At 52.0% G+C, this 22,934-nt stretch overlaps 1 protein-coding gene across 1 annotated transcript in view; it reads right to left on the reverse strand.

Annotated features, from left to right (window-relative positions):
* The window catches only part of LOC140397023 (uncharacterized), a 135,908-nt gene that overhangs the window by 85,575 nt on the left and 27,399 nt on the right, over nucleotides 1-22,934 (reverse strand). The window contains exons 3-4 of the mRNA XM_072486066.1: nucleotides 10,316-10,424; nucleotides 9,737-10,160 (exon numbers count right to left, since the gene is read on the reverse strand). Coding sequence (XP_072342167.1) covers nucleotides 9,737-10,160; nucleotides 10,316-10,424 — 533 coding nt within the window. The remainder of the gene's footprint in view (nucleotides 1-9,736; nucleotides 10,161-10,315; nucleotides 10,425-22,934) is intronic.

Raw genomic sequence — 22,934 nt, forward strand, 5'->3', positions numbered from 1 at the left:
TAGCTTTCGGAGCGCTGCTCCTTCCTCAGGTGAATGAAGAGGTATGTTCCAGAAACATATATATAGACAGATTCAAAGATGCCCGACAATGCTTAGAATGCGAGCATTCGCAGGTGATTAAATCTTTACAGATCCAGAGATGGGGTAACCCCAGGTTAAAGAGGTGTGAATTGTGTCAAGCCAGGACAGTTGGTAGGATTTTGCAGGCCAGATGGTGGGGGGTGAATGTAATGCGACATGAATCCCAGGTCCTGGTTGAGGCCGCACTCGTGTGTGCGGAACTTGGCTATAATTTTCTGCTCGGCGATTCTGCGTTGCCGCGCGTCCTGAAGGCCGCCTTGGAGAACGCTTACCCGGAGATCAGAGGCTGAATGCCCTTGACTGCTGAAGTGTTCCCCAACTGGAAGGGAACATTCCTGCCTGGTGATTGTCGCGCGATGTCCATTCATTCGTTGTCACAGCGTCTGCATGGACTTTAACCTGGTGTTGTAAGACTTCTTACTGAGCTCACCCCAGTCCAACGCCGGCATCTCCACATCATGGCTTCTCACCTTAAGTTCACAAGGGACTGGGTTAGAGAGGGCCCCCACCTCCAATTGGCTCGATGTTAAAGAAGTCCAGTCAGTGGATCTTTTACAGGTCCCGTTGTTTTATGGGGACATTCGATCGGACTCTGCTCGGTGTGAGAATCAAATAATTATTAACACTCTTCGAGCGTGGCAGATGGTCGGTCAATTAGACGGGAGATCTAATCTGACTTCCGCTCTCTCTGCCATTCAGGGTAACCCGGAACTCTCACCAGGTCCGAAGGGCCATGGATTTTCTATTTAGAGAGATAGAGGCATTTGGAGGTTGGGAGGTATGTTCAGTGTTGTCCTTTGAGCAGCTCTACCAGCAATTTGGCATTCCGAGACACTCCTTCTTTTAAGTAACGGACTTTATCTTTGAAGACAACTATGCATCGTGACACCTCTATGTCCCCTGTGGAAGAATCCTGAATTCTGCAGAGTCTAAACAGTTAATTGGCAAGTTTTATGGTACCTTGTGTTCAATATTCTATGTGAGTATATTGGGTACCTTGCAGTCTTGGGAAAGAGACTTTGCAGCCAATATTGATGAGGAGACATGGGGCAGTATATGGGATTATGCCAAAATAACTTTGGCATGTAACAAAATGAAGGAGACTGTTCAAGGTGCGGCAACATTTTCATATTACGTCGAGTTTGAGACACCGGTTTGATTCCCCGATGTGCCTGAAGTGCCTGGTAGTTGAGGGTGATTACATACATTGCATTTGGGCCCGTGTCAAGATTCAATCTTATGGGGCGATGTGGTGGTGCAAACAAAGAACAAAGAACAAAGAAATGTACAGCACAGGAACAGGCCCTTCGGCCCTCCAAGCCCGTGCCGACCATACTGCCCGACTAAACTACAATCTTCTACACTTCCTGGGTCCGTATCCTTCTATTCCCATCCTATTCATATATTTGTCAAGATGCCCCTTAAATGTCCCTATCGTCCCTGCTTCCACTACCTCCTCCGGTAGTGAGTTCCAGGCACCCACTACCCTCTGCGTAAAAAACTTGCCTCGTACATCTACTCTAAACTTTGCCCCTCTCACCTTAAACCTATGCCCCCTAGTAATTGACCCCTCTACCCTGGGGAAAAGCCTCTGACTATCCACTCTGTCTATGCCCCTCATAATTTTGTATACCTCTATCAGGTCGCCCCTCAACCTCCTTCGTTCCAGTGAGAACAAACCGAGTTTATTCAATCGCTCCTCATAGCTTATGCCCTCCATACCAGGCAACATTCTGGTAAATCTCTTCTGCACCCTCTCTAAAGCCTCCACATCCTTCTGGTAGTGTGGCGACCAGAATTGAACACTATACTCCAAGTGTGGCCTAACTAAGGTTCTATACAGCTGCAACATGACTTGCCAATTCTTATACTCAATGCCCCGGCCAATGAAGGCAAGCATGCCGTATGCCTTCTTGACTACCTTCTCCACCTGTGTAGCCCCTTTCAGTGATCTGTGGACCTGTACTCCTAGATCTCTTTGACTTTCAATACTCTTGAGGGTTCTACCATTCACCGTATATTCCCTACCTGCATTAGCCCTTCCAAAATGCATTACCTCACATTTGTCCAGGTTAAACTCCATCTGCCATCTCTCCGCCCAAGTCAGTGGTTAGCACTGCTGCCTCACGGCGCTGAGGACCCGGGTTCGAATCCCGGCCCTGGGTCACTGTCCGTGTGGAGTGTGCATATTCACCCCGTGTCTGCGTGGATCTCACCCCCACAACCCAAAGATGTGCAGGGTAGGTGGATTGGCCCCGCTAAATTGCCCCTTAATTGGAATTTTTTTTAAAAAGATTCAATCCTATTGGTCTGGTGTAATTAAGGAGCTTGAGAGGATATTTGGCACAGCTTTGGAATTTGATCCTTTATTCCTACTTCCGGGTGGAGGAATATTAACGCTCATGAAGAAAGGTATGTACGACTTCCTGGCTTTTGCAGCTCAGCTTAGGGACAAGTCTCCTTCCATTCAAAATTGACGCAAGATATTTACGGATTGTCTCCCTCTGGATTTTCCGGCTTCTATACTCCGTTCTGAGACAGATTCATTCCGAAAGGTGTGGGACCCCAATCCCAAACTTGTAAGCTCCCCTCTGTTAACCTATTCCTGCAAGGTTCGCCGTGAGTCATGTTGCAAGTCTTAATTTCGCACGACACAAAGGTGTGCATCTTGGTATGTCATTCTACCATGTTCGTATGCGTTATTCTCTCCCCCCCTCCACTCTCTGATTGGTCTGTTGTGTAATTAGGCACTAAGGACCATAAGCGGCATTCTCTGTCCCACGAGCCCCGCTTTCCTGAGCGGCATGCCCTTGCCGGCAGCATGAATCTCTGTGCCCGCAGCCGGCCAATCGGGGGCTGTATTCTCCGATCGTGAGGCTATGTCCGGTGTGGAAACGGTGACGTTTTACGCCCGAACATGCGGCACAAAACGGCCACCGATCATCCGTTTTGTTGGGGGCTAGCATGCCGGCAGCATAGAGCGCCCGGCTCTCGCTGCCGATACGTTCCGGAGAATTGGCGGGTCCGTGGTCGCGCATACGCACAGCGGCGGCCGCACCGCATAACACGACGCCGGCCGCTAACCGACCCAGCCTGCGAATATAGTGCCCCTCCTTTGGCCGGCTCGCCAGCCCCGGACCACCCCCAACAGTACCCCACTGCCCACGAATCGGCCCTGCCGATCCCGACTCTGCCGGCGCTGGACTGAGTCCGCAGCCGCCGCGTTGAGTTCCCGACGGATGAGACCACGAGGGACCCACGCCGCCGCGAACTCGGCAGGTCAGGGGCGGAGCATCGAAGGGGGGGGAGGGCGAGCCTCAGACAACGTCCTGAGGCCACCGGTACGTCGCACAGTGTACTCTCGGCGTACGCCGCTTTGGAGGGGGCGAAGCATCGGCAACGTAGCGCCGCCCCCGCAACGGTCGTGAGCGGCGATTTTCCGGCCCATCGCCGAACGCGATTCCAGCGTCGCCGACTGGAGAATCCCGCCTGGGGTTTCTTCCTGCGGGCCACCCACACGCCGTTGGGAAATGTTGCGCGTCTGGCAGGGCGGAGAATTCCGCCAACGGACATTCCCGCAAATTAACCTGCCTTTCTCCGTTCTTATATTTGCAAAAATAATTGTTGTGTTCTGTGCCGGTTTGTGTTTTGAAAGTTTGCGTTATCTGTAAAAATGATCGAGTTCTAATAAAAAATATATTTCAAAATGAAATAGTACCATGTGGCAAGAATCTAGGGCTTAGGGTTAGGGTTAGGGTTAGGGTTAGGGTCCCATTCATTCCCCCTTCAGTATCTGGTGCAGTATAATTTTTGAGGACGTCTTGGTCTGTCTTTGATTGGTATCAATTGAAATGGGAATCAGAACAATTACAATCGTACCTCATTGTGATACCGTGACAAGGATTGGATAATACTGGGATCTAGGGAAGAATGTGATTCATTCATTCTCCTCAAAGAACAAAGAACAAAGAAAAGTACAGCACAGGAACAGGCCCTTCGGCCCTCCAAGCCCGTGCCGATCATGCTGCCCGTCTAAACTACAATCTGCTACACTTCCGTGGTCCGTATCCCTCTATTCCCATCCTATTCATGTATTTGTCAAGATGCCCCTTAAATGTCACTATGTCCCTGCTTCCACCACCTCCTCCGGCAGCGAGTTCCAGGCACCCACTACCCTCTGTATAAAAAACTCCGTACATCTCCTCTAAACCTTGCCTCTCGCACCTTAAACCTATGCCTCCTAGTAATTGACCCCTCTACCTTGGGAAAAAGCCTCTGACTATCCACTCTGTCTATGCCCCTCATAATTTTGTAGGCCTCTATCAGGCCGCCCCTCAACCTCCGTCGTTCCAGTGAGAACAAACCGAGTTTATTCAACCGCTCCTCATAGATAATGCCCTCCATACCAGGCAACATTCTGGTAAATCTCTTCTGCACGCTCTCTAAAGCCTCCACATCCTTCTGGTAGTGTGGCGACCAGAATTGAACACTATACTCCAAGTGTGGCCTAACTAAAGTTCTATACAGCTGCAGCATGACTTGCCAATTCTTATACTCCTCCTCCTTCAGGTACAATGCCCGAAGATGGTATTGGAAACCATTGACTTCCATTGGATTGGTACATGTTTATGCTTGGAAACATAAGAACATAAGAACTAGGAGCAGGAGTAGGCCATCTGGTCCCTCGAGCCTGCTCCACCATTCAATGAGATCATGGCTGATCTTTTGTGGACTCAGCTCCACTTTCCGGCCCGAACACCATAACCCTTAATCCCTTCATTCTTCAAAAAACTATCTATCTTTATCTTAAAAACATTTAATGAAGGAGCCTCAACTGCTTCACTGGGCAAGGAATTCCATAGATTCACAACCCTTTGGGTGAAGAAGTTCCTCCTAAACTCAGTCCTAAATCTACTTCCCCTTATTTTGAGGCTGTGCCCCCTAGTTCTGCTTTCACCCACCAGTGGAAACAGCCTGCCCGCATCTATCCTATCTATTCCCTTCATAATCTTATATGTTTCTATAAGATCCCCCCTCATCCTTCTAAATTCCAACGAGTACAGTCCCAGTCTACTCAACTTCTCGTAATCCAACCCCTTCAGCTCTGGGATTAACCTAGTGAATCTCTTCTGCACACCCTCCAGTGCCAGTACTTCCTTTCTCAGGTAAGGAGACCAAAACTGAACACAATACTCCAGGTGTGGCCTCACTAACACCTTATACAATTGCAGCATAACCTCCCTAGTCTTAAACTCCATCCCTCTAGCAATGAAGGACAAAATTCCATTTGCCTTCTTCATCACCTGCTGCACCTGTAAACCAACTTTTTGCGACTCATGCACTAGCACACCCAGGTCTCTCTGCAAAGGAGCACGTTTTAATATTTTATCATTTAAATAATAATCCCTTTTGATGTTATTCCTACCAAAATGGATAACCTCACAGTGGTTTGCCATTATCTTTTTTCTCCATTCATTTTTTACAGGATGTGGGCATGGCTGTCTCCAGGTGGTGGGGTTCCCGGGTTTCCGCTGCCCTTGTCCTTCTAGATGGTAGAGGTTGTGGGTTTGGAAGGTGTTGCCTAAGGAGCCTTGGTGAGTTGCTGCAGTGCATCTTGTAGATGGTACACACGGCTGCCACTGTGCGTCGGTGGTGGAGGGCGTGAATGTTTGTGGGTGGGGTGCCGATCAAGCGGGGCTGCTTTGTCCTGGATGGTGTTGAGTTTCTAGAGTGTTGTTGGGAGCTGCACTCATCCAGGCAAGTGGAGAGTATGCCATCACACTCCTGACTTGTGCCTTGTAGATGGTGGACAGGCTTTGGGGAGTCAGGAGGTGAGTTACTCTCCGCAGGATTCCCAGCCTCAGACCTGCTCTGGTAGCCACAGTATTTATGTGGCTGGGTCCAGTTCAGTTTCTGGTCAATGGTAACCCCCAGGATGTGGGGGATTCAGCGATGGTAATGCCATTGAATGTCAAGGGGCGATGGTTAGATCCTCTCTTGTAGGAGATGGTTAATGCCTGGTACTTGTGTGGCGTGAATGTAACTTGCCACTTGTCAGCCCCAAGACTGGATATTGTCCAGGTCTTGCTGCAGAATGGTGTCCATGAAAAGCCTCCCACTCTTACCACCTACCATTAGGCCTATCGGAAGGATTTACAAGATGATCAGAGGATTGGATAGGGTGGACAGTGAGAGCCTTTTTCCTCGGATGGTGATGTCTAGCACGAGGGGACATAGCTTTAAATTGAGGGGAGATAGATATAGGACAGATGTCAGAGGTAGGTTCTTTACTCAGAGAGTAGTAAGGGCGTGGAATGCCCTGCCTGCAACAGTAGTGGACTCGCCAACACTAAGGGCATTTAAATGGTCATTGGATAGACATATGGACGATAAGGGAATAGTGTAGATGGGCTTTAGAGTGGTTTCACAGGTCGGCGCAACATCGAGGGCCGAAGGGCCTGTACTGCGCTGTAATGTTCTATGTTCTATGTTGATAATCAACCAGTTTTCCCACATTATGGACAACCCTTTAGTAGCTGCCTTGAACCCATGTCTTCTGGCCCAGCGTAGACACTGCCACTGCACCAGACCAGTTCCCCAGTCCACTACCTGAGTTAAAGTGGCTTGTGATAAATGGAGTGAGTTCTCAGATCAACGAATATGGGCAGATTCTTATCCAAGATACCTTTGGCAGAATTGTCAAGCGATTCTGGATTTCAGAGGCGAATAATATAGGAGAGACGTAAAGGAGACCGAGTAATAACGTCTTTACTAATTATCCAGCTGCTTACCGCTGCTGAACTGTTCCGTTTCCATAGCTGCGGGGCTCCGAAGCTTTATGGGGCCTGACTCACTGGGAAGGGCACAGTTGAAAATTAATCAACCTCTTCTATCTTTCTGCTTCACCCCTCAGCCATTCTCACAGATGTTGCCATTGGGTAAGCTACGTTTTATGGACACTCTACGACATCGTCGAATGTCTAGAATTGGAGAATCACTAAAGTGCAGAAGGAGGCTTTTTGGCCTATCGAGTCTGTACCGATCCTTCGAATGAGCACTCCACCCATTTACACTCTCCTGTCCACACTTCCCCTACTCCTGCAACCCAGGACCTAACCTGCACATCCCTCGACATTAAGGGGCAATTTATCACGGCCAATCCCCCTAACCTGCACATCGTAGGACTGTGGGGGGAAACCGGAGCACCCGGAGGAAACCCACGCACCCACGGGGGAGAACGTGCAGTCTCCGCACAGACAGTCCCCCAAGGCCGGGATCGAACCAGGGTCCTTGGCGCTGTGAGGCAGCAGTGCTAACCGCTGCGCTCCTCTTGCAGTCACATACGGCACACACACTCGCTAACACTCGATAACACCCACATGCTTACTGACCCTCACACATGACTGGCTCATTGATACACACATTCGCTGACACATTCACACACTGACGCACATTGACAGGATCACATTGACACAAGGGTGTGTGTGTGTCAGTGACATGGTAGGCGTGCACTGACACACACATGCACAATCACTGACACACACACACTTTCTCACTCACAAGCAGGCTCACTGACAAACAAATAGACACGCACATACGTTTTTACCGAGGGGAGATGGTGGTTTAGTGGTAATCATCGAATCATAGAATTTACAGTGCAGGAGGAGGCCATTCGGCCCATCGAGTCTGCACCGGCCCTTGGAAAAAGCACCCTACCCAAGCCCACACCTTCACCCTATCCCCGTAACCCCCGAACTTTTTTGCGCACTAAGGGTCAATTTAGCACGGCCAATCCACCTAACCTGCACATCTTTGGACACTAAGGGTCAATTTATCCTGGCCAATCCACCTAACCTGCACATCTTTGGACACGAGGGGCAATTTAGCACGGCCAATCCACCTAACCTGCACATCTTTGCACTGTGGGAGGAAACCGGAGCACCCGGAGGAAACCCACGCACACACGGGGGGAGAACGTGCAGACTCCGCACAGACAGTGACCCAAGCCGGAATCGAACCTGGGACCCTGGAGCTGTGAGGCATCAGTGCTCACCGCTGTGCCACCGAACAGCGAGTGGTGAAGAGCTGGAACTCGCTGCAAATGAGGCTGGTGGAAGGGGAAACAATCAACAGAAAATGAGGCGCGCACTCGAGGAAAATGAACTTGCAGGGGATATAGGAAGGAGTGGGACTCGGCTGGACTCCTCTGCAGGGAGCTGGCTAGGAATCAGTGGACCGAATGGCCTCATGCTGTAAATGACCATGACTGACTGCCCTTTAGGGAAGGAAATCTTTGGGTGGCACGCTAGTTAGCACTGCTGCCTCACAGCGCCAGGGACCCGGGTTCAATTCCGGCCTTGAGCGACTGTGTGGAGTTTGCACGTTCTCCCCGTGTCTGCGTGGGTTTCCTCCGGGTGCTCCGGTTTCCTCCCTCAGTCCAAAGACTTGCAGGTTGGGTGGATTGGTCGTGCTAAATTGCCGTTAGTGACACAAGGTTTGGTGGGGTTATGGTGGATGAATGGGCCTAGGTAAGGTGCTCTTTTGGAGAGTCGGTGTGGACTCGATGGGCCGAATGGCCTTTTTCTGCACTGTATGGATTCTATGGGCCTATGAAATTGGCCATGCTTACAGTGTCTGCTGACATGTGTGACCCAAGACCCTTGTTGGCCCTGTAGCCAGCTCCCTCAAATGGTCTTGCAAGTCGCTCGGTTGTACAGGACTGCTACAGAAAAGCTAAACCAGATGGACTGCAGAAGGCGGCTCACCGTCAGGTGGGCCACTGAGCCTGGGGGGACCCATAGGAGAGCTACCTAGCGCCGTCAGAGGTGGTGGGTGTGGAGTATGTCGGGAGGCATTCTAGCGACTCCACACCACCCAAGATCACCTCACGCTGTGTGTTCCGTTTTCTGGCTCAGCAACTTGCGAGCTCAACGTAATCAGCCATGGGGTGGATGGTGGGGAGTGCGCGGGGGAGACGGGGAGGGAGGGTGTGAAAATCAATTAATTCTTAAAAGAAAAATGGCCAGGATGACTAGCTACCGAAGGGTACAGATATTGTTATCTTGCCAAAGGTTTTAACATCCTATTAAGAGTCTAGAGCAGGTGCGGCATGATGGCGCAGTGGTTAGCACTGCTGCCTCACGGCGCCGAGGACCCGGGTTCGATCCCGGCCCCGGGTCACGGTCCGTGTGGAGTTTGCACATTCTCCCCCGTGTTTGCGAGGGTTTCACCCCCCACAACCCAAAAATGCGCGGGGTAGGTGGATTGGCCGCGCCAAATTGCCCCTTAATTGGAGAAAAAAAAGAATTGGGTACTCCAAATTTATTTTAAAAAGAGTTGAGAGCAGTGTTATTAGAATTGTGAAGAATAAAAAGAACAGATATTCTACACATTTGGTCACAAATTTGCAGTGGGTTTTAAAATTGCAACAGACTCCAGTCATCCAATGTTCTCCTGTGAGTCTCTACTGTTTGTTGAACAAACATGGCCAACCTAATAGCTGAGGCTGATGGGATATATGCTAAATGGGGAGCAAATTCCTTCCATGTTGTGACGCTCCTATCCAGTATTGCTCAGTGGCATAATGGGCAGACCAGTCCAATAAAGCTTAAATCAATACCTGCAAACACATCAACTATGTTCAAAGTTTCCTTACTTTTCATCAAGTAATTCTGTCGCTTCTTCATTTCCTGCCTCTTCCTGAGATGATTCGCTCACTTCCTGTTCTATGATTTTGACGTCATTGCCCCAGGTATAGTCAACGGCCATTTTGTTTCCTGTCAGAATGCATTCTGTTGAATCGTGTTCCTCAGCCGGCTGGGGAGCCGTTTCTTTGCTCCACATTTCTCTGTTGGGTGCAATAGAAGTGTGGTATGTCTGGGGGTCGCATCGCGAAGATCCCCCTGAATGTTCGGAGTTCCATACCTGGCCGGCCTGCTGGGTCTCCACAGAGCCGCCTTGGACCTGGCAAGCACCTCCGACACAATCCCTGAGAATCTCCCTTACCAATGGGTCCTGATTGCCGGAGGCCAGAATGGTTCCAGATGTTGCTGCGTTGAGTGCGCTCTGGTCGGTGGCTTCTGTGTGCGGAGAGGAAAGAGGAAATGAGGCAGTGTGTCGTGGTGGGGGGGGGGGGGCGGGGGGGTGCAGGGGGGGGGGGGGGTGCCGTAGATAACGGGCCACTAAAGGTGATCGGATTGAAAAGTAAGGACCTGAGAGAGAGATAGACACTTACCTGCTGCAAATGCACGACTCGGACTGCAAAACCTGGAGGAGGATTCCTCGTTGCTCAACACTTCCGGTTCACTGGAAGGCTGAGTTGCAAAGTAAAAACAAGGACCGTCCTGTGGGAGCGGAAGAGAGTCGTCAGTCACATGTAAACAGCTTTCATTTGTGACTTTACTGGAGCTTGAGATCCCCCTCGATCCTCTAGTTTTCGACTGAAAGTACTATTTCTGGTCGCTTCCTACAGAGAGGATGTACAAGTATGGTCCCGGAAATGTGTCGGCGGCACAGTGGTTAGCACAGTTGCTCCGCAGCTCCGGCGACCGGAGAATCTCCCGCGCGATGGGCCATGGGGTCCATGTTCCTCCGCGCCGGGAGCCCTGTGGGTCTCCGCCATGTTGCGTCGGGGGACCGGCGCGGAGACGGCAAACCCACGCGCATGCGCGGACCCGAGCCGGCCGTGGCGTACGGGCGCCTGTATCGGCAGTTGGAGCTCCGTGAGGCCACTCCAGGGCCGCGCTGGCGACGCAGGATCGCTGATCCTCGGGGCCGGGTGACGCTGCCGTAAAACGCTCCGCCGTTCAAGACGCCATCGACACTTAGCCCCAGGATCAGAGAATCCCGCCCATGGTTTTCCTACTAAATCTCCTTACCCGTCCGCTCGCCATGATTCCCATTGCGGGCAGCAGCGGAATGCTGGGCCACGAGCTCAGGTCCCATGGCAGCTTTTAAGCTGTGTCTTAAAGGGGCAAAGTAAGACCATAAGACCATAAGACATAGGAGTGGAAGTAAGGCCATTCGGCCCATCGAGTCCACTCCACCATTCAATCATGGCTGATTTCAACTCCATTTACCCGCTCTCTCTCCATCGCCCTTAATTCCTCGAGAAATCAAGAATTTATCAACTTCTGTCTTAAAGACACTCAACGTCCCGGCCTCCACCGCCCTCTGTGGCAATGAATTCCACAGACCCACCACTCTCTGGCTGAAGAAATTTCTCCTCATCTCTGTTCTAAAGTGACTCCCTTTTATTCTAAGGCTGTGCCCCCCGGGTCCTAGTCTCCCCTGCTAATGGAAACAACTTCCTCCATCCACCCTATCTAAGCCATTCATTATCTTGTAAGTTTCTATTAGATCTCCCCTCAACCTCCTAAACTCCAATGAATATAATCCCAGGATCCTCAGACGTTCATCGTATGTTAGGCCTACCATTCCTGGGATCATCCGTGTGAATCTCCGCTGGACCCGCTCCAGTGCCAGTATGTCCTTCCTGAGGTGTGGGGCCCAAAATTGCTCACAGTATTCTAAATGGGGCCTAACTAATGCTTTATGAAAAGTACATCCCTGCTTTTATATTCCAAGCCTCTTGAGATGAATGACAACATTGCATTTGCTTTCTTAATTACGGACTCAACCTGCAAGTTTACCTTTAGAGAATCCTGGACTAGGACTCCCAAGTCCCTTTGCACTTCAGCATTATGAATTTTGTCACCGTTTAGAAAATAGTCCACGCCTCTATTCTTTTTTCCAAAGTGCAAGACCTCGCACTTGCCCACGTTGAATTTCATCAGCCATTTCTTGGACCACTCTCCTAAACTGTCTAAATCTTTCTGAAGCCTCCCCACCTCCTCCATACTACCTGCCCCTCCACCTATCTTTGTATCATCGGCAAACTTAGCCAGAATGCCCCCAGTCCCGTCATCTAGATCGTTAATATATAAAGAGAACAGCTGTGGCCCCAACACTGAACCCTGCGGGACACCACTCGTCACCGGTTGCCATTCCGAAAAAGAACCTTTTATCCCAACTCTCTGCATTCTGCCTGACAGCCAATCGTCAATCCATGTAAGTACCTTGCCTCGAATATCATGGGCCCTTATTTTACTCAGCAGTCTCCCGTGAGGCACCTTATCAAAGGCCTTTTGGAAGTCAAGATAGATAACATCCATTGGCTCTCCTTGGTCTAACCTATTTGTTATCTCTTCAAAGAACTCTAACAGGTTTGTCAGGCACGACCTCCCCTTACTAAATCCATGCTGACTTGCCCTAATCCAACCCTGCACTTCCAAGAATTTAGAAATCTCATCCTTAACAATGGATTCTAGAATCTTGCCAACAACCGAGGTTAGGCTAATTGGCCTATAATTTTCCATCTTTTTCCTTGTTCCCTTCTTGAACAGGGGGTTTACAACAGCGATTTTCCAATCCTCTGGTACTTTCCCTGACTCCAGTGACTGTTGAAACATCATCACCAACGCCTCCACTATTTCTTCAACTATCTCCTTTAGAACTCTAGGATGTAGCCCATCTGGGCCCGGAGATTTGTCAATTTTTAGACCTCTTAGTTTCTCCAGCACTTTCTCCTTTGTGATGGCTACCATATTCAACTCTGTCCCCTGACTCTCCGGAATTGTTGGGATATCACTCATGTCTTCTACTGTGAAGACTGACGCAAAGTACTGATTCAGTTCCTCGGCTATTTCCTTGTCTCCCATCACAAAATTACCAGCGTCGTTTTGGAGCGGCCCAATGTCAACTTTTGCCTCCCGTTTGTTTTTAATGTATTTGAAGAAACTTTTACTATCATTCCTAATGTTACTGGCTAGCCTACCTTCATATTTGATCCACTCTTTCCTTATTTCTCTCTTTGTTATCCTCTGTTTGTTTTGTAGCCTTCCCAATCTTCTGACTTCCCACTTCTCTTTGCCACATTATAGGCTTTCTCTTTTGCTTTGATGCATTCCCTAACTTTCTTTGTCAGCCATGGCTGCCTAATCCCCCCTCTGATAACCTTTCTTTTCTTTGGGATGAACCTCTGCACTGTGTCCTCAATTACTCCCAGAAACTCCTGCCATTGCTGTTCTACTGTCTTTCCCACTAGGCTCTGCTCCCAGTCGATTTTCGTCAGTTCCTCACTCATGCCCCTGTAGTTACCTTTATTTGACTGTAACACAGGGGAAGGTGTAGGGAGGTAACTAGACCCCATTTGGAATATTGAGAGCAGTTTTAGGCCCCGTATCTAAGGAAGGATGTGCTGGCCTTGGAAAGGGTCCAGAGGAGGTTCACAGGAATGATCCCTGGATTGAAGAGCTTGTCGTATGAGGAAGGGTTGAGGACTCTGGGTCTGTACTCGTTGGAGTTTAGAAGGATGAGGGGGGATCTTATTGAAACTTACAGGATACTGCGGGGCCTGGATAGAGTGGACGTGGAGAGGAAGTTCCCACTTGCAGGAAAAACTAGAAGCAGAGGGCACAGCCTCAGACTGAAGGGACGATCCTTTAAAACAGAGAGGAGGAGGAATTTCTTCAGCCAGAGGGTGGGGAATCTGTGGAACTCTTTGCCGCAGAAGGCTGTGGAGGCCAAATCACTGAGTGTCTTTAAGACAGAGACAGATAGGTTCTTGATTAATAAGGGGATCAGGGGTTATGGGGAGAAGGCAGGAGAAGGCAGGGGCTGTTTACCACAGGGCTAAATCGCTGGCTTTGAAAGCAGACCAAGGCAGGCCAGCAGCACGGTTCAATTCCCGTACCAGCCTCCCCGAACAGGCGCCGGGATGTGGCGACTAGGGGCTTTTCACGGTAACTTCATTTGAAGCCGACTTGTGACAATAAGCCATTTTCATTTCATTTTCAGAATGGGGATGAGCAAATATCAGCCATGATAGAATGGCGGAGCAGACGCGATGGGCCGAGTGGCCTAATTCTGCTCCTGTGTTTTATAGCCGTATGGAATCCTAAAGCACAGGGCCCCAGGCAGCTGGAGGGGCGCCCACCAATGGTGGAGTAGCCGTGATTGGGAACGCACAAGGGGTGAAAAACAGAGAAGGGCGGATACCTCTGAGGGTCGTAGGGTTGGAGGATACAGGGATAGTGAGGGGGCGAGGGATTTGAAAGCGAGGAGACGGCAGTTTCAAAATCAATCAGCTTTCTTGCGTTCGCCGTTCCCATTAAAGCATGATGGGAAGTAAATTCTCCGGCGCCGGTGTTTGGGCGGGGGCGGGATTCATGCCGCGCCGGTCGGGGGCCGTTGACATCCCCCCCCCCGCAATTCTCCGGGCCCCGATGGGCCTAGTTTTTGGCCAGTCCCGCCGGCCTAAAATGGACATTGTCCATCCCGGCGGGACCTGGCTTGGAGGGCGGCTAGCGGAGACCTCGGGGGGGGGGGGGGGGGGAGGGGGGGGGGGGGGGGGCACGGGACGAGACCCCACGGTGGCCTGGCCTGCGATCGGGGCCCACCGATCTGCGGGCCGGCCTGTGCCGCGGGGGCGCTCTTTCCCTCCGCGTGCGGCCTCTGTCAGGCTCCGCCACGGCCGGCGCGGGGAAGAAACCCCCTGCCCATGCGCAGGAAACACGGCGGCGGTTCTGCGCATGCGCCAACTCGCGCCTGCCCTCAGAGGCCCTTTGGCACCGGTTGGCGCGGCGCCAACCCCTGCGGCACCGGCCTAGCCTCCGAAAGTGCGGCGGATTCCGCCACACACCCAAAGAACAAAGAACAAAGAACAAAGAAATGTACAGCACAGGAACAGGCCCTTCGGCCCTCCAAGCCCGTGCCGACCATACTGCCCGACTAAACTACAATCTTCTACACTTCCTGGGTCCGTATCCTTCTATTCCCATCCTATTCATATATTTGTCAAGATGCCCCTTAAATGTCCCTATCGTCCCTGCCTCCACTACCTCCTCCGGTAGTGAGTTCCAGGCACCCACTACCCTCTGCGTAAAAAACTTGCCTCGTACATCTACTCTAAACTTTGCCCCTCTCACCTTAAACCTATGCCCCCTAGTAATTGACCCCTCTACCCTGGGGAAAAGCCTCTGACTATCCACTCTGTCTATGCCCCTCATAATTTTGTATACCTCTATCAGGTCGCCCCTCAACCTCCTTCGTTCCAGTGAGAACAAACCGAGTTTATTCAATCGCTCCTCATAGCTTATGCCCTCCATACCAGGCAACATTCTGGTAAATCTCTTCTGCACCCTCTCTAAAGCCTCCACATCCTTCTGGTAGTGTGGCGACCAGAATTGAACACTATACTCCAAGTGTGGCCTAACTAAGGTTCTATACAGCTGCAACATGACTTGCCAATTCTTATACTCAATGCCCCGGCCAATGAAGGCAAGCATGCCGTATGCCTTCTTGACTACCTTCTCCACCTGTGTAGCCCCTTTCAGTGATCTGTGGACCTGTACTCCTAGATCTCTTTGACTTTCAATACTCTTGAGGGTTCTACCATTCACTGTATATTCCCTACCTGCATTAGCCCTTCCAAAATGCATTACCTCACATTTGTCCAGGTTAAACTCCATCTGCCATCTCTCCGCCCAAGTCTCCAGACAATCTAAATCCTGCTGTATCCTCAGACAGTCCTCATCGCTATCCGCAATTCCACCAACCTTTGTGTCGTCTGCAAACTTACTAATCAGACCAGTTACATTTTCCTCCAAATCATTTATATATACTACAAAGAGCAAAGGTCCCAGCACTGATCCCTGTGGAACACCACTGGTCACAGCCCTCCAATTAGAAAAGCATCCCTCCATTGCTACCCTCTGCCTTCTATGGCCTAGCCAGTTCTGTATCCACCTTGCCAGTTCACCCCTGATCCCGTGTGACTTCACCTTTTGTACTAGTCTACCATGAGGGACCTTGTCAAAGGCCTTACTGAAGTCCATATAGACAACATCTACTGCCCTACCTGCATCAATCATCTTAGTGACCTCCTCGAAAAACTCTATCAAGTTAGTGAGACACGACCTCCCCTTCACAAAACCGTGCTGCCTCTCACTAATACGTCCATTTGCTTCCAAATGGGAGTAGATCCTGTCTCGAAGAATTCTCTCCAGTAATTTCCCTACCACTGAAGTAAGGCTCACCGGCCTGTAGTTCCCGGGATTATCCCTGCCACCCTTCTTAAACAGAGGAACAACATTGGCTATTCTCCAGTCCTCCGGGACATCCCCTGAAGACAGCGAGGATCCAAAGATTTCTGTCAAGGCCTCAGCAATTTCCTCTCCAGCCTCCTTCAGTATTCTGGGGTAGATCCCATCCGGCCCTGGGGACTTATCTACCTTAATATTTTTTAAGACACCCAACACCTCGTCTTTTTGGATCACAATGTGACCCAGGCTATCTACACCCCCTTCTCCAGACTCAACATCTACCAATTCCTTCTCTTTAGTGAATACTGATGCAAAGTATTCATTTAGTACCTCGCCCATTTCCTCTGGCTCCACACATAGATTCCCTTGCCTATCCTTCAGTGGGCCAACCCTTTCCCTGGCTACCCTCTTGCTTTTTATGTAAGTGTAAAAAGCCTTGGGATTTTCCTTAACCCTATTTGCCAATGACTTTTCATGACCCCTTCTAGCCCTCCTGACTCCCTGCTTAAGTTCCTTCCTACTTTCCTTATATGCCACACAGGCTTCGTCTGTTCCCAGCCTTTTAGCCCTGACAAATGCCTCCTTTTTCTTTTTGACGAGGCCTACAATATCATTCGTCATCCAAGGTTCCCGAAAATTGCCGTATTTGTCTTTCTTCCTCACAGGAACATGCCTGTCCTGTATTCCTATCAACTGACACTTGAAAGCCTCCCACATGTCAGATGTTGATTTGCCCTCAAACATCCGCCCCCAATCTATGCTCTTCAGTTCCCGCCTAATATTGTTATAATTAGCCTTCCCCCAATTTAGCACATTCATCCTCGGACCACTCTTATCCTTGTCCACCAGTACTTTAAAACTTACTGAATTGTGGTCACTGTTACCGAAATGCTCCCCTACTGAAACATCTACCACCTGGCCGGGCTCATTCCCCAATACCAGGTCCAGTACCGCCTCTTCCCTAGTTGGACTGTTTACATATTGTTTTAAGAAGCCCTCCTGGATGCTCCTTACAAACTCTGCCCCGTCTAAGCCCCTGGCACTAAGTGAGTCCCAGTCAATATTGGGGAAGTTGAAGTCTCCCATCACCACAACCCTGTTGTTTTTACTCTTTTCCAAAATCTGTCTACCTATCTGCTCCTCTATCTCCCGCTGGCTGTTGGGAGGCCTGTAGTATACCCCCAACATTGTGACTGCACCCTTCTTATTCCTGATCTCTACCCATATAGCCTCACTGCCCTCGGAGGTGTCCTCTCGCAGTATAGCTGTGATATTCTCCCGAACAAGTAGCGCAACTCCGCCTCCCCTTTTACCTCCCCCTCTATCCCGCCTGAAACATCTAAATCCTGGAACGTTTAGCTGCCAATCCTGCCCTTCCCTCAACCAGGTCTCTGTAATGGCAACAACATCATAGTTCCAAGTAGCAATCCAAGCTCTAAGTTCATCTGCCTTACCCGTAATGCTCCTTGCATTAAAACATATGCACTTCAGGCCACCAGACCCGCTGTGTTCAGCAACTTCTCCCCGTCTGCTCTGCCTCAGAGCCACACTGTCCATATTCCCTAGTTCTCCCTCAACGCTCTCACCTTCTGACCTATTGCTCCCGTGCCCACCCGGAGTGGTTCGCGCCGTTCTTGGCGCCCGCGTTGGGCCATCGTGCCAAGTGCGGGAGAATCCCGGCCTGGGGTGCGCTGTTGGCGGAACGGAGAACCCCGCCAGCGGAGAATTCACCTGTTAGAATCACAGAATCCCCCTACACTGCAGAAGGAGGCCATTCGGCCCATCGAGTCTGCACCGGCCCTCGGAAAGAGCGCCCTAACCTAGGCCCACTCCCCCATCTTGTAATCCCTTATCGGAGCAATTTAGTCACCTAACCCGTACATCTTTGGACTGTGGGAGGAAACCAGAGCACCCGGAGGAAATCCAGGGAGACAACGTGCGGACTCCGCAGACAGTCGCCCGAGGGCGGAGGCAGACCCGGGGCCCTAGCACTGTGAGGCAGCAGTGCTAACCACTGTGCCCCCGTGCAGCCCACGGCAAGGACAACAGAAGTTACACGCACTGGCAGAAATAATTATTTGGTGTTTCCAATCATTTCATCCCAATCACCACTCCATCGGGTCCTTATCTTTTTTAAGCAACAGTGAAATCGATGCCTGCCCCAAAGTTTGTGACAACCCCCCTTCCCTATCGCCTCTTCAAACATCCCCACCATCAGGGGTGCCAACCTATCCTTAAAATATTTATAATATTCCACCGGAAACCCATCTGGCACCTCCCAATCGCATCCTGCTCCACTATCGCTCCTTCTAATGTAGCCCTGTCCCCCTCCCCTAACCTCGGGTACTCCAACCCATCTAGATCCTGGTGAGACCACATTTGGAGTATTGCGTGCAGTTCTGGTCACCTCATTATAGGAAGGACGTGGAAGCATTGGAAAGGGTGCAAAGGAGATTTACCAGGATGCTGCCTGGATTGGAGGATAGGTCTTATGAGGAAAGGTTGAGGGAGCTAGGGCTTTGCTCTTTGGAGTGGAGGAGGATGAGAGGTGACTTAATAGAGGTTTATAAGATAATGAGGGGGATAGACAGAGTGGACGTTCAGAGACTATTTCCTCGGGTGGATGTAGCTGTTACAAGGGGGCATAACTATAAGATTCAGGGTGGGAGATATAGGAGGGATGTCCGAGGTAGGTTCTTTACTCAGAGAGTGGTTAGGGTGTGGAATGGACTGCCTGCTGTGATAGTGGAGTTGGACACTTTAGGAACTTTCAAGCGGTTATTGGATAGGCACATGGGGCTCACCAGGATGACAGGGAGTGGGATAGCTTGATCTTGGCTTCGGACAATGCTCGGCACAACATCGAGGGCCGAAGGGCCTGTTCTGTGCTGTAGTGTTCTAGGTTCAAGCGAAGACAGAGGACAATGGTGCCAGCTGATTAGTAACGATGTGGGGAGTTCCACCCATTTCGGGTTCGCTCCTGCTACACCTCCCCCCCACCCCCCTCCCCTCCCCCACCGCCCTGCCAACCTTTGAACCGGCTGTTGACTTGTGTTCACAAATGGAGGAAGCAGCAAGCCACAATGCGCGAGGCCGGCATGATTGGACTAGTGGGAGAGCTGAGGTGGAAACGGGAAAGCAGAGACTCTGTCTTCAACCTTCTGTCTGAAACCCCAAGACAGAGTGTGTTCTGATGTAAGCTGTCGCAACGCTACTTGTGTGTCAGTACAAAACAAAGGCTGGACTCAAGTTCGCTTCCTGCTGTCATCCACTGATTATTTCTGTTATTTATTTGGTTTCGTTCACCTACTTCCTTGTTCGGCATAAGCCGCTAATTAGGCCGGTGGTTTTTCACCTCCGAGACTCGGTATCATATTCCAATTCAATCCAGTCCCCTGCTCTTTCTCCATATCCCTGCAAACAGGCCCATTCACACATTTATGAGCATCAAGTAGCACAAGTGGCTTCCCAGCTCCAGGGCCCCAGGTTCGATTCCCGGCTTGGGTCACTGTCTGTGCGGAGTCTGCACGTCCTCCCCGTGTCTGCGTGGGTTTCCTCCGGGTGCTCCGGTTTCCTCCCACAGTCCAAAGATGTGCAGGTTAGGTGGATTGGCCATGATAAATTGCCCTTAGTGACCAAAAAAGGTTAGGAGGGGTTATGGGGATAGGGTGGAAGTGAGGGCTTGAGTGGGTCGGTGCACGCTCGATGGGCCGAATGACACTGTGGGCGAGATTCTCCACTCCCGCGCCGGTTGGGAGAATCGCCTGGGCCGCCAAAATTTCCGGGGACGCCGGTCCGACGCCCTCCCGCGATTCTCCCAAGCGGCGGGAACGGCCCCGTCGAGTTTCGCGGGCCGCAGGCCGGAGAATCGCCAGAGACACCCAAAATGGCGATTCTCCGGCACCCCCGCTATTCTGAGGCCCGGATGGGCCGAGCGGCCAGGCCAAAACGATGGGTTCCCCCCGGCGCTGTCCACACCTGGGGCAAAATTCTCCGGAAACGGCGCGATGTCCGCCGACTGGTGCCCAAAACGGCGCCAATCAGTTGGGCATCGCGCCGCCCCAAAGGTGCGGAATGCTCCGCATCTTTGGGGCCCGAGCCCCAACATTGAGGGGCTAGGTCGGCGTCGGATGAATTTCCGCCCCACCAGCTGGCGGAAACGGCCTTTGGTGCCCCGCCAGCTGGCGCGGAAATGACATCTCCGAGCGGCGCATGCGCGGGAGCGTCAGCGGCCGCTGACAGTTTCCCGCGCATGCACAGTGGAGGGAGTCTCTTCTGCCTCCGCCATGGTGGAGACCGTGGCGGAGGCGGAAGGGAAAGAGTGCCCCCACGGCACAGGCCCGCCCGCGGATCGGTGGGCCCCGATCGCGGGCCAGGCCACCGTGGGGGCACCCCCCGGGGTCAGATCGCCCCGCGCCCCCCCCCCCCCCAGGACCCCAGAGCCCACCTGCGCCGCCTTGTCCCGCCGGTAAGGTAGGTGGTTTAATTTACGCCGGCGGGACAGGCATTTTAGCGGCGGGACTTCGGCCCATCTGGGCCGGAGAATCGCGTGGGGGGGCCCGCCAATCGGCGCGGCGCGATTCCCGCCCCCGCCGAATCTCCGGTGCCGGAGACTTCGGCAACCGGCGGGGGCCGGATTCACGCCAGCCCCCGGCGATTTCCCGACCCGGCGGGGGGTCGGAGAATCTCGCCCCTGGTTCTGGATACACCCACCATTGGGAACATCCTTCCTGCATCTACCCTCTCCAGTCCTGTTAGAATTTGCTAGGTTTCTATGAGATCCCCCCTCATTCTTCTGAACTCTAGTGAATACAATCCAAATCGATTCAATCTCTCCTCATATGACAGTCCCGCCATCCCTGGAATCAGTCTGGTAAACCTTCGCTGCACTCCCTCGAGAGCAAGAACATCCTTCCTCAGAGAAGGACCCCAAAACTGCACACAATACTCCAGGTGTGGCCTCACCAATGCCCGATACAATTGCAGCAACACATCCCTGCTTCTATACTCGAAACCTCTCGCAATGAAGGCCAACGTACCATTTGCCTTCTTTCCCGCCTGCTGCACCTGCATGCTTACCTTCAGCGTCTGGTGTACAAGGACACCCAGGTCCCGCTGCACACTCCCTTCTCCTCATTCACCCTTGCATCAGCTCCGGCAACACCCACTGATGGATTGCTCAATGCTGCCAAAGTGTCTGTTGGCTGGAGCTGCTGCAGAAAACGACAGATCCGGGGCTGGTTTAGCACAGGGCTAAATGGCTGGCTTTGAAAGCAGACCAAGGCAGGCCAGCAGCACGGTTCAATTCCCGCACCGGCCTCCCCGAACAGGCGCCGGAATGTGGCGGCTTTTCACAGTAACTTCATTTGGGGTTTTTTCATTTCACATTCCCTTTGTCCCGGCCTCCTTCCAGGCTCCTCACACCCAAGTCACCCTTCGTTAACTCCTGCCCAAATTTTCAGCTTTGCTGACGGCTGCGCGGTGAACTTTGGTCTTGTAATTTAGATTTTTAAAACCACGGCAGCTGCTGCAAGGCATTCGGGTCCCCCTGTGATGTGAAAGAAAATGATCGACCGAGGCCTTCACTTCCTACCACGTCAAGGGCCTAGTCAAAACCACTGTGGAAGCTGGGAGTTGTGAGTCAGGTGTGTTTGGGAGACTTTAGCAAGGGGACAAAGCTAAAAGATGGCGGTAGGGAGGGCAGTTAATGCTTGGTTAATAAATCGATGCAGAAGTTCAAACTAGCCCCCGATAAAGAAATAGGAAAGAAGGACGCGATTCTCCGCTCCCGCGCCGGTTGGGAGAATCGCCTGGTGCCCCATTTTTCCCCGCGACGCCCTCCCGCGATTCACCCAAGCGGCGGGAACGGCCCCGTCGAGTTCTGCGCGGCGCAGGCCGGAGAACCGCCCGGGACACCCAAAATGGCGATTCTCCGCTACACCCCGCTATTCTCCGGCCCGGATGGGCCGAGCGGCCTGCCCAAAACGACGGCTTCCCGCCGCGCCATCCACACCTGGTCGCTGGTGACGGGAACAGCGCGGGAACGCTGGGCGGGGCGGCCTGTGGGGGGGGGGCGAGGGGGGTTCTTTCACCGGGGTAGGACTGAAAAGGGGTCTGGCCCGCGAATCGGTGCCCACCGATCGGCGGGCTGGCCTCTCTGAAGGAGGACCTCCTTTCCTCTGCGCCCCGCAAGATCCATCTGACATCTTCTTGCCTCGGGGAGGACGGCAACCGCGCATGCGCGGGTGATGCCAGTTACGCGGCGGATGACGCGGCGCCGCCTTTACACGGCGCCAATGCCCGGCGCGCGCTGACGACGCTGCTTTCGCGACACGCCCCCCCCCGAGTTTCTCGCGGCCCCGACCCTAGCCCATTTTCGGGCCCTGAATCGGTCGAGATTGGGGCCGTTTCGCGCCGTCCTGAACCTCGACGGCGTTCACGACAGCGTGGGCACTTCGTCGCGGGAGCGGAGGATCGCGCCTCGCAGTGTCCCATTTAGCCAGTGGTTCTTATTGTGTTGTGTACTCTGGTACAACACAGACTGCAACTCGATGCAAAAGACGTTGAAGTAAGTTCGATGTGATTTATTGAACCATTAGCACAGTTCTCCATGAGTTCGACTCTCCTGCTAATCTTGCTGTAGTAACTCAGTCTAACTAACCAGTCTGCACTAAGCCACGTGGTGGGTGTGATGCTTCTGATCTGCCCCTGTCCTACTCTCTAAGTGTCGCCTGTGGAAAGAGACAGAGC

This window comes from Scyliorhinus torazame, chromosome 20 (genome assembly GCF_047496885.1).
Source record: "Scyliorhinus torazame isolate Kashiwa2021f chromosome 20, sScyTor2.1, whole genome shotgun sequence".
Taxonomy (NCBI): Eukaryota; Metazoa; Chordata; class Chondrichthyes; order Carcharhiniformes; family Scyliorhinidae; genus Scyliorhinus; species Scyliorhinus torazame.